General features: G+C 34.7%; 1 protein-coding gene and 1 pseudogene across 14 annotated transcripts in view; one reads left to right on the top strand and one right to left on the bottom strand.

Annotated features, from left to right (window-relative positions):
- Positions 1–17,376, top strand: part of ATRX (ATRX chromatin remodeler) — a 227,719-nt gene that overhangs the window by 170,762 nt on the left and 39,581 nt on the right. For all 13 annotated transcript variants that reach the window (XM_084869377.1, XM_084869373.1, XM_084869365.1 and 10 more), the window contains 2 exons: positions 4,597–4,705; positions 16,898–17,075. In XM_084869377.1, the coding sequence (XP_084725503.1) occupies positions 4,597–4,705; positions 16,898–17,075 (287 nt within the window). The remainder of the gene's footprint in view (positions 1–4,596; positions 4,706–16,897; positions 17,076–17,376) is intronic.
- LOC311614654 (heterogeneous nuclear ribonucleoprotein A1-like) lies at positions 6,649–8,220 on the bottom strand (annotated as a pseudogene). The gene has a single exon. The product of its transcript is annotated as a heterogeneous nuclear ribonucleoprotein A1-like (transcript).

Below are 17,376 nucleotides of genomic sequence, written 5' to 3'. Positions count from 1 at the left end.
TATTCCATTTTGGCCAGTTTGTTTGCATATAATTATTCACAGTATTTTCTTGTTCTTTGTATTTTTGTGATATCAGTTGTTACTTATTTTCATTTCTGATGTTTTTGTTTCATTGATCTTTTTTAATATTATTATTTTTATGTTAATCCTCACCTTAGGATATTTTCCATTTTTTTAAATCTTTTTCTTCAATATATATTTATTATTGATTTCAGAGAGTAAAGGAGTGGTAAAGATAGAAGCATCAATAATAACAATAATTGGTTAGCTGTCTCCTGCACGCCTCACACGGGGGATTGAGCCCTCAATTTGGGCATATGCCTTGACTGGGAATTGAACTGTGACCTCCTGGTTCATAGGTTGCTGCTCAACCACTCACCCATGCCAGCTGGGCTTTAATTTTTTTTTTTTTTTTTTTTTTTTTTGAGAGAGTTGAAGGCAGTGGGAGAGACTTATAGAGAGAAAAACATCAATGTGAGAGAGACACATCGATTGGTCGCCTCCTGCATGTGCCTCATTGATTTTCAGGCAGACATTGTGGAGACTCCTCTTTCTGGCACCGGCGCTCTCAGCTGGAGTGCTTAGTGTGGGGCTGGCACCTTATTTCTCAGGTATACCTCTGCGGTGGATATAGCCCTCCTGATGTAACTGGCATGTGTGGGTATGGTTCCAGCCCACTTTGCCTCTCTGCCCACTCCTACCAGTAAGGACGTGACTTCTTCTTTATGTCCTTAGTTATAGGAATTTTGTTTAGCTAGGCTGGAGGTAGTTTTCTGTAATTTAGTTGTAATTTTGATGTTGTTGTAGGAGGAAACAAGCACAGTGTTTTCCTACTCTGCTATCTTGACCAGAGCTACCCTGTTTCCCCGAAAATAAGACAGTGTCTTATATTAATTTTTTCTCCCAAAGTTGTGCTAGGTCTTATTTTCGGAGGATGTCTTATTTTCGGGGAAACACGATATAAATATGTTTTTCTATTATAACTATGTATTAGTTTTGTTAGTTAGATTTTATGTTCTGATAGTGCTTCATTATCTTAAAGGGTATGTTACAAAAAGTTATATCAATTTACTCTACAATCATGAAAAAGTAGCAAAATGCCCATATTACTATATACCTGTAGTACTGTCACTACATTTTCTTCATCTTTCATGGGTAAGAACAGTTGTTTTTGTTTAATCTAAAATTTGTTTAATTTATTGTTTATTTTGATAAGGTTGAATATTTTCACATATGCTTACTAGTTCATAACTAATTTTATAAATTATCTTCAGCAAATACTTGTTTTTATATTTTTTGTATTGATTTCAGAGAGGAAGGGAGAGAGGGAGAAGGATAGAAACATCAATGATGAGAGAGACTCATTGAACAGCTGCCTCCTGCACGCTTCCTTCCCATTAGAGTTTGAACCCACAACCTGAGTATGTGCCCTGATCGGGAATTGAACCAGAACCATGAACTTTTTTTTTTTTTTTTAAATATATTTTATTTATTTTCCACAGAGAGGAAGGGAGAGGGACAGAGAGCTAGAAACATCAATGAGAGAGAAACATTGACCAGCTGCCTCCTGCACAACCCTCACTGGGGATGTGTCCGCAACCACTGTACATGCCCTTGACCAGAATCGAACCTGGGACCTTTCAGTCCGCAGACTGATACTCTAACCATTGAGCCAAGCTGGTTTCAGCATCAAAACGATGACCTCTTGATTCATAGGTCATCACTCAACTGTTGAGCCATACCAGCCAGGCCAGCAAATATTTGTTTTAACCATCAATTAGTTCAGTTTTTTCTTTTGAGCATCTACAACTGCTGCTGCTGCTGATACTGCTATTATTACTACTACTGTGACTACTCGTACTGTGTTTTGGGTACTGAACTAGGTTCAAGGTGTATTACAGAAAATCATGTTATAGAGAGGGATCAGACACATATATGTGTCACAATAGAGATAGATATAATTGGCTGTGGAATCTTAGGTGATTATATTAAGTAACCAATAAGTTTAATTACTATGTGACAGGCACTGTTTGAAGAGTTCTTTTTTTATATTAATTCATTTAAATAAGCAGTAAAACTACGCAGTAGGTACATTTGTTGCCCCCCATTTTTAGATAAAGAAACTGAGGCACAACAAGTTTAATTACTTTGCCTTAGTGAAAATGCTAGTAAATGATGAAACTGTGATTTAAACTCAGGACATCTGACTCCAAAGTGTATATTTTTTATTACTAACCTATACTGACTATATCACAGTTTTTATTTGTTGGATTCACAAAAGTGATGGTAAAAGTTGTTCACTTGTGTTATTATGGAAAGGTGGGTATCTTGAAATACTTATTAAAATATACACCGAGTGGCCAGATTATTATGATCTCTGAATGCATAATAATCTAGCCACTCAGGAGGAGGAGACATGGATAGGTTGGCCAGCCTGCCTGCTGGTCGAACTCCTAGTTGAGGGGACAATTTGCATATTAGCCTTTTATTACCACGTTTCCCCGAAAATAAGACATCCCCTGAAAATAAGACTTAGCGCAACTTTGGGAGAAAAATTAATATAAGACACTGTTTTATTTTCGGGGAAACAGGGTATATAGGATATACACTGAGTGGCCAGATTATTATGCATTCAGAGATCATAATAATCTGGCCACTCAGTGTATATGCTGTTCAGTTATGATTAGCATATTTACTTTAATAATTATCCTGTTGAATTGAACAGTTAATGCAAATGTGACTCCCTTTCTTACATTGCTATCCAACTCAAATTCTTTTTTTCTTAGATGTGTATACCTTTTTTTTTCTCAGTTGAAAGATAAAGCCCTGGCCAGTTTGACTCAGTGGATAGAGCATTGGCCTGCGGACCAAAAGGTTCCAGGTTCAGTTCCCCAAGGGGTCCCAGGTACGATTTCCCAAAGGGTCATGGGTTCAATTCCAGTCAAGGGCACATACCTCTGTAGCAGGCTCCTCCCTGGCTTGGTCCCTGGTCAGTGTGGGTGCAGGAGGCACCCATCAATATTTTTTTCTGTCTTTCTTTTTCTCTTCCACTATCTCTAAAAATCAATGGAAAAACATCCTAGGGTGAGGATTTAAAAAAAAAAAAAAATATATATATATATATATATATATATATATATATATATATATATATATATATATATATTTTTTTTACAGAGAGGAAGAGAGAGGGATAGAGAGAAACATCGATGAGAGAGAATCATCGATCAGCTGCCTCTTGCACACCCCCCTTTGGGATGTGCCCGCAACCAAGGTACATGCCCTTGACCAGAATCGAACCTGGGACCTTTTAGTCTGCAGACCGACGCTCTATCCACTGAGTCAAACCGGTTTTGGCTAGGGTGAGGATTAAAAAAAAAAAAAAAAAAAGATACAAACTTAAGTAAACAAATTGACTTTCTTAGCCATTACTGAATTTTTATTAAGGAAATTCTAGTTGTCAATATACGCCGTATTTTCCGACGTATAAGACGACACTGTGTTCTAGTAAAAAGCCTGCTCAGATTGGCAAGAGTCAGAGAGGCGGTCTATTAAAAAAAGAACTGGTATTGCCTTGGAAGTGGGGGGTAGTCTTATACAGCGAATATAGGCCTAAACCTATGTTTTAACTGTAAAATTAGGGGGTCATCTTATCCGCCAGAAAATATGGTAGGTGAAGATATAAGATAAAAACAAAAAAGATATAAGTAAGTAATAAACATGTCAATATATAAATCTTCATTTTGCCAACTTATTTTTATGTTAAGACTCTAGGATATGATGTCAGTTTTTCTTGAAGGTGAAATAGTGTTATGCTGAAAGTTAAAGAATTGGAATAGAAATTATGTTTGAGAAAACATTAACTTGTCATAAGCATTTAATCCCTTGGTAATTTTGTATCAGTGTAAGTACTGGGTAAAATTTCACCTCACTGTACAAAAGGCAATGTGTCTGATTACTGTTTAACTTACAAAGTTGCAATCATTACACACACACACACACACACACACACACCAGTTGTCATAAAATAGGAACATATGCCAATATTTGTTGCTAGGCATTAGAATGATTTTGGTATATAATAGGCATTCAGTAAATATTTGTTCAGTGAATGAGTAATTGTATTATAGGTCTCTGTTTTTTATCTTCTCAGTATCAACTTATTAATAAGAAGGGAAAACTTGGATATTTACAGATTCAATAAAAATAAGCTTCATGGGCATAATGTAGCTTAACATGTTCTTTTGGCAATTTTAAAGGATTCTAGTCAAGTCAATGTGTTAAGAAATTCACATGTAGATGCTATACTTTTTATTTATTTATTTTATTTTTTAAAATTTTTTTATTGTCTTTTTTATTTCAACCACCTTCGATGCTATACTTTTTAAAGTATCTTTGTTATTCAATATCTTATAGAAGGAAATATGTGGTAAATTTATTTGTAATACAGTGAATTACCTCTTGATTAAAAAATGTGTTTTGCTATGCAAATAGAGTACAGATAACCAGCTTTTAAACATTCAGCAAGGAAGAAAATCTTTTATTACTAGAAGAACAGTATATATCAAATCTCTTTCTTTCTTGTTAAATTTTCAGGTGAAGGGAAATGGCTTCGAAACATTGACTATTACCGTTTAGATGGTTCTACTACTGCACAATCAAGGAAAAAGTGGGCCGAAGAATTTAATGATGAAACTAATGTGAGGTAGAAAACCTTTTCTGTTTGTGTAGAGTTATTAAAGATCATTTAAATCTACATAGAGTAAAATTCATTCTTTTTAGTGTATACCTCTACAATTTTTGACAATTGCAAGATATAGTCAAGATGTAAAATGGTCTCATCAACCCTTCAAGAAATTCATTCATGGAATCGTGCAATTGTAGCTTTTTGAATATCACTTTTTTAACAAAGCACATGCATTTGAGATTCATCCTATTGTTATTTGTGTCCATAGTTTGTTACTTTTTGTGTAATATTTCATTGTATGGATGTATCATAATTTATTTGTATTTGAGAGACATTTAAGTTGTTTCTAGGTTTTGGAATTAAAATTGGAAGTTGCTCTAAGTATTCATGTATAAGTTTATGTGTGATCCATAGATAATTACTCAATGCAATAAAAATCCAGGAGTGTAATTCCAGGGTTTTATGGTAAGTTTATGATTAGCTTTGCAAGAACAGGCAGTTTTCAAAGTAGTTGTCTAATTTTTTCATTTTTACCAGTAATATAAGAGTGTTCCAGGTGCTCTGCATACTTGTTAACACTTGGTATTATTGTCTTTTTAAGAAAATTATTTTATCCATTCTAATGGGTATGTAATGATACCTCATGTTATTTTAATTTGCATTTCCTGATGATAATTGATGTTGGGTGTCTTTTCATGTGCTTATTAGCCATTTTTTAAAAAATCATTTTTGGTTATAAACATGTTATAGGATTTTAAAGTTAATGAAGTATTCCTGATCTCTCTATTTATTATAGAAGTTTAAGTCATGACTCTTGTGCAATGTGGGAGTTAGGATCACCGAGCCCTCTCCCACATTTGAAAATCCACATATAACTTTTGCTTCTCCCAAAACATAGCTACTAATAGCCTACTGTTGACTGGAAGTGTTGCTGATAACACAAAAAGTCAACAGACACATATTTTGTATATAATATGTATTATATATACTGTGTTCTTATATTAAAGTAAGCTGGAGGAAAGAGAATGCTATTAAGAAAATCTTAAGGAAGCAAAAAATACATGTAAAAAATTAACATATAAGTGGACCCAAACAGTTCAAACCTTTGTTTGTCAGAGTTCAGCTGGACTTTAAGCCACTGTAGGTATAGGGTGTGCTGTATATGTCTTGTTGGTGTTGCTTCTAACTTAGCAATTAACAAACTTGAACTTTATTTGGAAGAAAAAAAATATACACATACATATAAACATATGTGTAAAAAGCATGGCCTTTAAGAAAAAGACGAAGAAATGGAGTTAGTTTAATGACAAGGTGGCTGGGAATGTCTTCATAAATGTGTTAAAGTATGAAAGATATTATATTGTGTATGTAAAACTTATGTTGCTTCTAGCAGAGTACTAAACTATACCTAGGAGTAAGGCTAGAGAAATTATAGTTGTGCCATAGGAAGGTATTTAAAATGCATAGTCTGGGAGAGCTTACAGAGGGGATGGCTTGAGTACAGTAAAATTTTAAAGCATATGTTTAAATACCTTTAAAGCATGTAAATACACATATTTTGTTGACCATATTTTAAAAAATTATTATTTGTGTAAAGAAGTAATTTTTTTTTTGGTTGGCTAAATTTTATTTATTTATCTATTTATTTTTTTTCATTTTTTTTAAAAGATACATTTATTCAGCATCATGATCAGACTATTACATTTAGCAATCAACAGCATGGATGCAAAAAAAAAAAAATCTACATTAAAACCCTTGGTTGGAATGCTTTACACTTTCCACAGAACAGAAACTAAAATAACCTGTCATACAATAAGTCACAAATACAGTCCTCAAGGGTTTTTTGCCCATTCACATGCGTATTGTCTAACACACGTCTTCTTTGTAGTAGCTAGGCCCTGCCACCACTGTGCTTGGCTGAGTTCACAAGTCTGTTGTAATCTGTAGCTTCCCTGTCACTTGTCTGGCTCTCCTCTCCTGCTAAGCTTTGTTTCCTGGCAGTAATTAAAACCTTCTGCCACTGCCATAGCTACTGCTGCTTCTGGAACCACCATAGCTACCTTGGTTTCGTGGTTTGGCAAAGTATTGACCTCTACCACCATAAGGGCCAGAGCTTCTGCCTCCAAAGTTTTCTCCTTTCATAGGCCCAAAATTTGAAGATTGATTGTTGTAATTGCCAGAATCATTGTAGCTTCCACCACCTCCAAAATTGCTTCCATCACTACCAAATCCATTATAGGCATCCCCACTGCCACCATATCCACCTCCACCACGGCTGCCACCAAAGCCACCTCGACCACTGAAGTTTCCTCCGCGACCAAAGTTGTCCTTTCCACCAAAACCACCTCCACGACCACCTCCGAAGTTTCCAGAACCACTTCGACCTCTTTGGCTGGACAAATCACTAGCTTATATAGGGCTTTCCTTATTTCACAGTAGTGGCCACTCACAGCACGGTATTTCTGAATGACAATCTTGTCCACAGAGTCATGGTCATCAAAGGTTACAAAAGCAAAGCCCCTCTTTTTGCCACTGCCTCGGTCAGTCATGATTTCAATCACTTCTATTTTCCCATACTGTTCAAAAATAATCTCTTAGGTGATGTTCTTCAGTGTCTTCTTTAATACCACCGACAAAAATCTTTTTCAGTTAAGTGGGCACCAGGTCTTTGAGAATCTTCTCTTGAGACAGCCCTCTTTGGTTCCACAACTCTCCCGTCCACCTTGTGTGGCCTTGCGTTCATGGCTGCATCCACCTCCTCCACAGTGGCATAGGTGACAAACCCAAAGCCTCTGGAGCGCTTGGTGTTTGGATCTGTCATCACCACACAGTCCGTGGGCGTCCCCATTGCTCAAAATGGATCCTCAGACTCTCATCTGTTGTTTCAAAGCTCAAACCTCTGATAAAGAGCTTCCGCAGCTGCTCCTGCTCTTTGGGAGACTCAGACTTAGACATGATGACTACAACAGGGGAAATCCCAACAATGTTCACTCCGCGGCGTTCACCAGCAGAAAGCTTTTTTCATTTTTTAAATGAAGGTATTATATGTGTACATATCTTACCATTGCTGCCCCCACCCAACTCCCACACATGCCTTCATCCCCCAGAGTTTTGTGTCCAATGGTTATGCTTATATGCATGCATACAAGTCCTTTGGTTGATCTCTTATCTCCCCCACCTCTCCCTAACCTTCCCGCTGTAATTTGACAGTCTGCTTGATGCTTTACTGTCTCTGTATTTATCTTCTTCTTCATCAGTTTATAATGTTCTTTATTATCCATAAATGTGTGAGATCCTGTGGTATTTTTCTTTCATTGACTGGCTTATTTCACTTAGCATAATGTTCTCCAATTCCATCCAGGTTTCTGCAAATGGTAACAATTCCTTCTTTTTTATGGCAGGTTAGTATTTCATTGTGTAGATGTACCATAGTTTTCTGATCCAGTCATCTGCTAGCAGACGGGCACCTAAGGTGTATCCAAATCTTAGCTATGGTGAATTGTGCCGCTATGAACAGAGGGGTGCATATATCCTTTTTGATTGTTGTTACTAGTTTCTGAGTTTATATTCCTGGAAGTGGAATCACTGGGTCAAATGGGAGTTCCATTTTTAGGAAACTCCATACTGTTCTCCACAGTGGCTGCACCAGTTTACATTCCCACCAGCAGTGCATGAGTGTTTCTTTTTCTCTGCATCCTCACCAACACTTGCCGTTTGTTGATTTGTTGATGATAGCCATTCTGACAGGTGTGAGATGGTACCACATTGTCGTTTTGATTTGCACCCCCGGATAATTAGTTACAGTATCCACAAATTACCTGAAAAATGGGGAAATGTGTAGCTATCAATGGACATTACTTTAAATAAATTCATTAGTACTTTAAAAAGATCATGCAAACATGATCAAGTGAGATTTATCCCTGGAATACAAAATGTATTCTGCAAATCAATTAATGTTGACACTCCACAGAAACAGAATAAACAACAAAAATCATATAATCAGATAAATGGATGCAGAAAAAGCATTTGACAAAATCCATCACCTTATTTATGATAAAAACTGTCAGCAAAGTGAGGATAGGGAGGAACATACTTCAACAGTATAAATGCTATATATGACATAACCACAAATAGCAGTATACTAAATAGGGAAAAGCTAAAAGCATTTTCCTTAATATCAGGAACAAGACTGGGTTTTCCACTTTTGCCATTTTCATTCAACAATATATTTGAAGTCCTAGCTACAATAATCATACAACAAGAATAAATAAACTGCATCCAAATTGGAAAGAAATAAGTAAAACTGTCTTTATTGCAGATCACAAGATACTGTGTATAAAGAACCCTAAAAATTTCACCAAAAACTATTAGAAATGATAATTGGATTCAATAAAATAGGATACAAAATTAATTTTCAGAAACCCATTGTATTTTTATACACCAATAATGAACTATAAGAATAAAAAACTAAGAAAACAGATCAATTTACATCTGCATAAAAAATACCTAGAGATAAATTTAACCAAAAAGGTTAAAAATCATTACTTGGAATAATATAACACAGTAAAGCAGGAAATTGAAGAAGATATAAAGAAATGGAGTCATGTATCCTGCTCATAGATAGGAAGAGTTAACACTGTTAAAATATCCATAGTACCCAAAGCAGTCTATAGATTTCAAGAAAATCCCTCTAAAAATAACAGTGTCATTTTTTCATAGAAGTAGAACAAATAATCCTAACCTATGGAACCCCAAAAGACCCTGAATTGCCATGACAATTTTGAGAAATAAGAACAAAGTTGGAGGTATGATTCTTGTTATCAAACTCTACTATAAGGCTATAGTAATCAAAATTGCACAACACTGGCATAAAACACACATAGTTCAATGGAACAGAATTGAGAGCCCCAAAATAAACCCATGCCTGTGTGGTTGATTTATATATGACAGAGGAAGTGAGAACATACAATGAGGCAAAGGTTCTCTATTCAATAGTGTTGGGAAAATTGGGAAAAATACTTTAAAAAAATGAAACTAGACCGCTTTCTTGAACCATATACAAAAACAAACTCAAAATGGATTCAAGACTTAAATGTAAGATCCAAATCTATTAAACTCCTAGAAGGAAAAATAGGCAGTAAAATTTCTTACATTTCTCTCAGCAATATATTTTTTCTGATGTATTTCCTTGGGTAAGGGAAACAAAAGAAAAACAAATGGGACTAAAAAGTTTTAGACAGTTATGGAAACCATCATCAAAACAAAATGCCAGCCTACTGAATTGGAGAATATATTTTCCAATGTTATAATTAATAAGGGGTTAATACTCAAAATATATAGAGAACTCATTCAACTCAAAATAAAAAAATAAGCAATCCAATTAAAAAATGGGCAGAGTACCTGAATAGACATCTCTCTAAAAAGGTCATACAGGTTGCCAATAGACATATGAAAAAACGCTCAACATCACTAATCATCAGAGAAATGCCAAATGAAAGCATAATGAGATATCACCTCACATCTGTCAAATGGCTATCATCATTAAATCAATAAACAAGTGCTGACAAGGATGTGGAGAAAAGGGAATCCTTGTGCACTATTGGTGGCAGTGCATATTGGTGCAGCCACTATGGGGAATAGTATGGTGGCTCCTCAAAATATTAAAAATAAAAGTATCTTACGATCTAGCTATTTTATTTATTTTTGTATATTTCCAAATAAATTAAAAATACTAATTCATAAAACCATATGCACCTCTATGATCATTGCTATGTTATTTACAATAGCCAAGATATGAAAACAAACCAAGTGCCCATCAATAGATGACTGAATAAAGAAGTAGTACATATATACAATGGAATATTACTCAGGCATAAAGAAAAAACAATGACATTTTACTATTTGCTACATAGATAGCCCTAGCGAGTATTATGCTAAGTGAAATAAGTCAGAAAGAGACAAATATCATATGATTTCACTTATGTGCAGAATCTAAAGAACAAAAGAAAGAAATATATAAAACAAACAGACTCATAGATGCAGAAAACCAATTTAAGCTTGGCTCGCAAGGCACAGTGATTGAGTGTCGACCTATGAACCAGGAGGTCACGATTTGATTTCTGGTCAGGACACATGTTGGGGTTTCAGGCTACATCCCAAGTAGGAGTCGTTCAGGAGGCAGCCGATCAATGATTCTCTATCTCTCTCCCTCTCCATTCTTCTCTGAAATCAACAAAAATTGTTTTTTGTTTGTTTGTTTGTTTTTTAAAGAAAGCCAATTTAAGGTTGCCAGATGGAGGGGGGATTGAGAGGCTGGGTGAAAAAGAGGAAGGGATTAAGAAGTGCAAATTGGTATTACAAGTACTCATGGGTATGTAAATTATACCATAGGGAATATAGTCAATAATATTATAATACTGTATATGATGTCAAGTAAGTACTAGTATTATTAGGAGGGTCACTTCAAAAATTATATAATTGCCTAACCACTATGCTGTATGTCTAAAACTAATATAAAATAATATTTAATGTCAATTGTAATTAAAAAATAAAAACAAATTCTATTGAAACAATTGGTTATTAACAGGCTGAAAATAAACCATGACCCTAAACCTTTCCATATTTTAAAATGAAGTGAAAATGGATCATAAATGAAAATGTAAAACATTATATTTGTTAAGAAAATATTAAAGAAAACATCAAGAAGTAAGGTTAGGCAAAGTGTTTTTAATCATGGAACCAAAGGCTTGTAAGACATTAAAGAATAAACCAGTAATTGGGACAGTCAAAATTATAAGCTTATCTGTGAGATACTATGCAAGAAGAGGAAAAGACAAACCACATCCTTGGAGAAAATATTTGCAAGTAGCTTATCTAACAAAGGACTCATGAAAATTCTCTAAATGTAGCATTAAAAAATATCATTGTTCAGTTTGAAAGGTCCAAAGACTTAAATTGACAATTCACTGAAGAGGATCTATGCATGGCAAATAACCACATGAAAAAATATTCAACATCACTAGGCAATAGGGAAATAGAAATTACCCACAAGGAGATACTGCTTTATATCTTTTTGAATAATTGAAATATAAAATAGTGACAATACCAAATGCTGGCAAGGATGCAGAGAAAATGTGTATCTTTTTCAGTACTGGTGAGAATGTGAAATGGCACAACCACTCTCCTGTAAAACAACTTAATAGTTTTAAAAAAACAAATATTTGTTTATCATGCAACCCTGCAAACACACTCTTCAATATTTATGCCAGAGAATTTAAAACTTATTTCACATAGAAACCAATCACAGGTGTTCTTAGCATCTTTGTGAGTTCCAAAAATTGGAAACAAACCAGATAACCTTTAATATGTGAATAGAGAAATAAATGGTAGCATATCTGTATAAAGGAATACTGCTCATCAATTTAAAAGGAATGAACTATTGATATTGATCCAGTCAACAGTTTAGATGGGTCTGATGGGCTTTATGCTGAAAGAAAAATGCCAGTCTTCAGAGATTACATACTGTATGATTACATACATGTGGCCTTGATGTAACAAAATTATATGTTAGAGAACATACATGGGGTTGCCAGGTATTAGGGTTAAGAGTAGGTTGTACATACTAAGGGTAACACAAAGGAGGTTTTGTGTGAGTGTGTATGTGTGTGTGGTGATAGAACAATTCTGTATCCTGCTTGCAGTCATGGTTACTTGGTTCTACATACCTGGTAAAGTTTCTCAGAACTTTAACCAAACAAAAAAGTACATATAAAAACTTGTGAAGTCCTAACCAGTTTGGCTTAGTGGACAGAACGTTGACCTCTGGACTGAAAGGTCCTAGGTTCCATTCCGGTCAAGGGCATGGACCTTGGTTGCAGGCACATCCCCAGTGGGGTGTGTGCAGGAGGCAGCTGGTCGATGTTTCTCCTCATCCATGTTTCTAACTATCCCTAAATCAACAAAATATATTTAAAAATTAAAAATCAAGTAAAGCCAAAACCAATTTGGCTCAGCAGATAGAGCGTCAGTCTGCGGACTGAAGGGTCCCGGGTTCAATTCCGGTCAAGGGCATGTATCTTGGTTGCAGGCATATCCCCAGTAGGGGGTGTGCAGGAGGCAGCTGATCGATGACTCTCTCATCAATGTTTCTAACTCTCTCTCTCCCTTCCTCTCTGTAAGAAAATCAATAAAATATATTAAAAAATAAAAATAAATAAAAATCAAGTAAAAACTTGTGAAAGTTAAATCAGCTCTGTGTCTGAGTTCATAGCATTATACCAATGTCAATTTCCTGGTTGTCACAGTGTACTATAGTTATGTAAGTTATTACCAAAGGGGAAAGCAGTTTGAAGGGTACTCGGGAACTCTCTGTATTCATGCTGCACATTTGTGTGACCCTTAAACTATTTTCTAAAGGTTATAATAAAAAACAATACCTTTGTCACAGATGTGGAACACCTGGAACTCTCATACAGTGCTGGTGGGAATGTAAATTGGAATAACCAGTTTGAACTATTTATTCATCTTTGACAGAACCATACACATACCCTATGATCCAACAATTCTACTTTAAGTATATGCCTAACAAAATGCATGTTTTTACCAATAGACCTATAAAGCAGCACTATTCAAACAATGGTTCATATTTTCATTGTTTTTTTTTTTTTTTAGTGTATACTTATTTTCGTGTATACTTTAATGCTGATGTTTAGTATTTAAATCTAAAAATATCCTGGTTAATTTATCTCAGTGTAGACTTACATATTCCAGCCTGAATAATATCGAAGGTTAAATAGTTATAAAATAATTCTTACTAACAGTTCAGTCACCTGTCTCTGGTTCTTTCTTTTATTTTTTTCCCTTTTGGAGACAAAATTAAGCAATTTTGCTTCCCTCTTGTATACTTCTACTTGTTTAAAAATTACACTTATTGGGACGACATTGGTCAACATGAATAGACAGGTTTCATGTGTGGGTTTCTCTGTTACAAGATCTGTATATTGCGCCATATGCCCACCACCCAAAGTCAAATCTTCTCCATATATTAGGACCCCTCTTCCCCCACCTGTTTCCCTCTGGCAACTACCACACTGCTGTTTGTGTTCACAAGTTTCAGTTTTAATCCCACATATGAGTAAAATCATGTGGTTCTTATTCTGACTGACTTATTTCACTTAGCAAAATGTTCTTAAGGTCCATCCATGTTGCTGTACATGGTCTATTTCATCCTGTCTTATGGCCGATAGTATTCCATTGTGTACATGTACTACATCTTTTTCCAGTCCTGTCACAGTACACTGGTTATTTCTATGTCTTGACCACCATGAATAATGCTGCAGTGAATATAGGGGTGCAGATATCTTTGTGAATACATGAGGTTTTTGGGTATATACCCAGGAGAGGAATTATTGAGTCATATGGTAGCTCTATTTTCAATTTTTTGGGAAATCATCAGACTGCTTTCCATAGTGGTTACATCAGTCTATATTCCCATGGCAGTGAATGAGGGTTTCCTTTTTTCTACAACCTCTCTAACACTTGTTATTGCTCATATTGTTGATAATGGCCACTCTAGCAGGTGTGAGATGGTATCTCATTGTAGTTTGGATTTGCAATTTCCTAATTGTCAGTGAGGTTGAACATCTCATATATTGTTGGCTGTTCATATGTCTTCTTGGGAGAGGTGTATTTTCAGGCCCTCTGCCCACTTTTTGATTGGGTTATTTGTTTGGTATTGAGTTTTATGAATTCTTTAGATATTTTGGAAATTAAACCTTTACCAGAGCTACTGTTTGTAAATATCATCTCCTATCTGGTTGGCTGCCTCCTTGTTCTATTGTCCGTTTCTGTGGCTGTGCAGCAGCCTTTTAGTTTGATATTGTCCCATTAATTTATTTTTGCCTTTACTTCCCTTGCCTTTGGGGTCAAGTTCATAAAATGTTCTGTATGACCAAGGTCCATAAATTTGGTAACTATGCTTTCTTCTATGTAACTTATTGTTTCAGGTCTTATATTTAGGTCTTTGATCTATTTTGAATTAATTTTTGTTAATGGGGATAAACTATAATCCCACTTGTATGCTTTTAAAATAAAATATGTCATTGATCACATGTATACCTTATAAATAAATACATCTATTGATGTAAATTAGACTATGTTACAATTCTTTATATGTCTGGTGTCTTGTAGTTGGTGGTCTTCTATAGTGCACTGACCAGATATTTTTTCATCTTTTGTATTCCCATTCTAGCTTAGTATTTGGGTTGCACAACGGTGTGATAACCATGCTTATTAAACTCATGCAACTCTATATTAGTGGATTCCTACCAAAGAGCTTTGAAGTTGAAGTTTTCTACAAAGTTTCCTGTGGTGTGTGCGCGTGTGTGTGTGTGTGTGTTTAACCTACATAGTTTATACTTTTCTATGTGCTTGATCCTTTTGCTGGTGTGGAATAGATACAAATAAGTGGAGTAATTTGGGGGCAGCATTTGCCCTTAAACCTTATATATGTCTATTAATTAAAGAAAACAAAGTTTGTTTTCTGTAATGATTATGTATTATTACAGCAGTATAAAGAAAATAATTATTGTAATCCTAGTGACCAGGATAACCACTGTTAATATTGTATGTATATTTTATGTTTATATATATTTTTATTGGTTTTAGAGAGGAATAGAGAGGGAGAGAGAGATAGAAACATCAATGATGAGAGAGAATCATTGATTGGATGCCTCCTACATGGCTCCTACTGGAGATAGAGCCTGATATCTGGGCATGTGTCCTGACCGGGAATTAAACCATGACCGCCTGGTTTATAGGTCAATGCTTAATCACTGAGCCATGCTGGTCAGGCTATATGGTTTTTTTTAAATGGAGTTTCTGTTATATGTAAGGTTCTATATCCTGTTTTTATCACATACTATAATTTGCAAATTTTTAATGGAAATTTAAACTATTGAAGAACCAGAATATAATTTAGTCCTCTATTATATATATTTTTTGTTTTCGACCTATGGTCTTATAAGACTTGGTGTATAAAGGTATTTTATGGAGATGGTTGAACGTTTATTATATTTCCGAGGTTTTCTTATTCTAAATTGCCAACCGTAAACAAATTATATAGTCATTCAATAGAATATTATGCAGCTACCAAGCATGATGTTTACCAATAAATTTGAAGGAATGCTCATAGATCCTTAAGCAACCCCTTTCTACCCATGATTTCTATTCCTTGCAGGTAACCAATATCAACTTTTGGCAATTCTTCTGGTATTTACTTACATATGTCCTTTCTACAATCTCATGTGGGAATTTACCCGCATGCATGCACGCGCGCGCGCGTGCACACACACACACACACACACACACACACACACACATTTTTTCTCATTTATTTCCTTAGTATATATTTTTCATAGTACTTATTTTAATTAATTTGGAGTGTTTCCTTTATTGAGAATATTTAAATATTCACACTGAAGCTATTTGAAATATTGTGACTACTTTTCCTTTTTTGTATACCTGTTTATTTTTGTTACATAGTTTATTTTTACTACTTACTCAGTTTCTTTTTTTATGTTTATTTTATCCACTTCCTCAGTTTCTATGAACCTATCACTTATTCCCAAATTCTCCTACAGAAATATAAATTCTTGTGTTCTGATACATCAGGTTATCTATCAGTTTATTTATTTTTTCCTTGAACCCATTCTTCTTGAGGTTCTCTGTCTTCTTGGTCCTATTTTAGCTTCCTCAGTATCTTGCGTCTATCTAATACCTTCATTATGCTGCATTGTAATTGCATATCAGATACCCCTACTACACTCAGTTCATGGGACAGTTTACTTCATTTAAATGTACTTAATGCTAATAAGAGTACTAACATAATATGCACTGTTGAGTTATACTTAAATTTTCTACATTCACTCAGAAATCTGTAAATACCTTGAATACATCATTAATATGTGATTTCCATATTTACTTTTATTTCTAATTCAGACTTTCATTTTTCAGCATTAAGATTCTTCCTGGGCATATAAAGCTTTAATCTGATTCTTTAGCCATGTCTTGTTTTATTCAGTAAGTGAGAAATGAATTCTCTGAACTCTTGATTGTTCAGAAAACTGCCTTAGGATTAAAAAGTCATAGCGTAATTAAAATATCTGTGAAACACGGATTACTAGAGAATTCATTCTATATTTTCATTTTCAGGGGACGATTATTTATTATTTCCACCAAAGCAGGATCTCTTGGCATTAACTTGGTAGCTGCTAATCGAGTGATTATATTTGATGCTTCTTGGAATCCATCATATGATATCCAGAGTATATTCAGAGTTTATCGCTTTGGACAAACTAAACCTGTATATGTATATAGGTTCTTAGCTCAGGTAAGTTTATAATTTATATTCTTCTTCTTTTTTCATTGTATTGTTGGGTGAAACAATATTTTTATTTTTGGAATGAAGAATATATATGTATTAGAGAGGCAAACAGAGTTGAAAACATCATTCCTATATATAAAGCAGCAGCAGTCAGTTTTGGAATATCACATTTTTCTGTTTGTTGTTCTTTCATATCTTGACATCTATAATGTCAACTTTCTCAGACTGAGATGGATTTGCATGGGTAAACATATTTAGCTTTAAAAAAGTTTTAACATAATTACAGATATCCCTTGTCTCCCCCACC

This window comes from Pipistrellus hanaki (assembly GCF_964339955.1).
Source record: "Pipistrellus hanaki genome assembly, chromosome: X".
In the NCBI taxonomy this organism is placed as follows: domain Eukaryota; kingdom Metazoa; phylum Chordata; class Mammalia; order Chiroptera; family Vespertilionidae; genus Pipistrellus; species Pipistrellus hanaki.
Note: the sequence above shows the minus strand (reverse complement) of the source record. Positions and strands in the feature narration are given on the sequence as shown.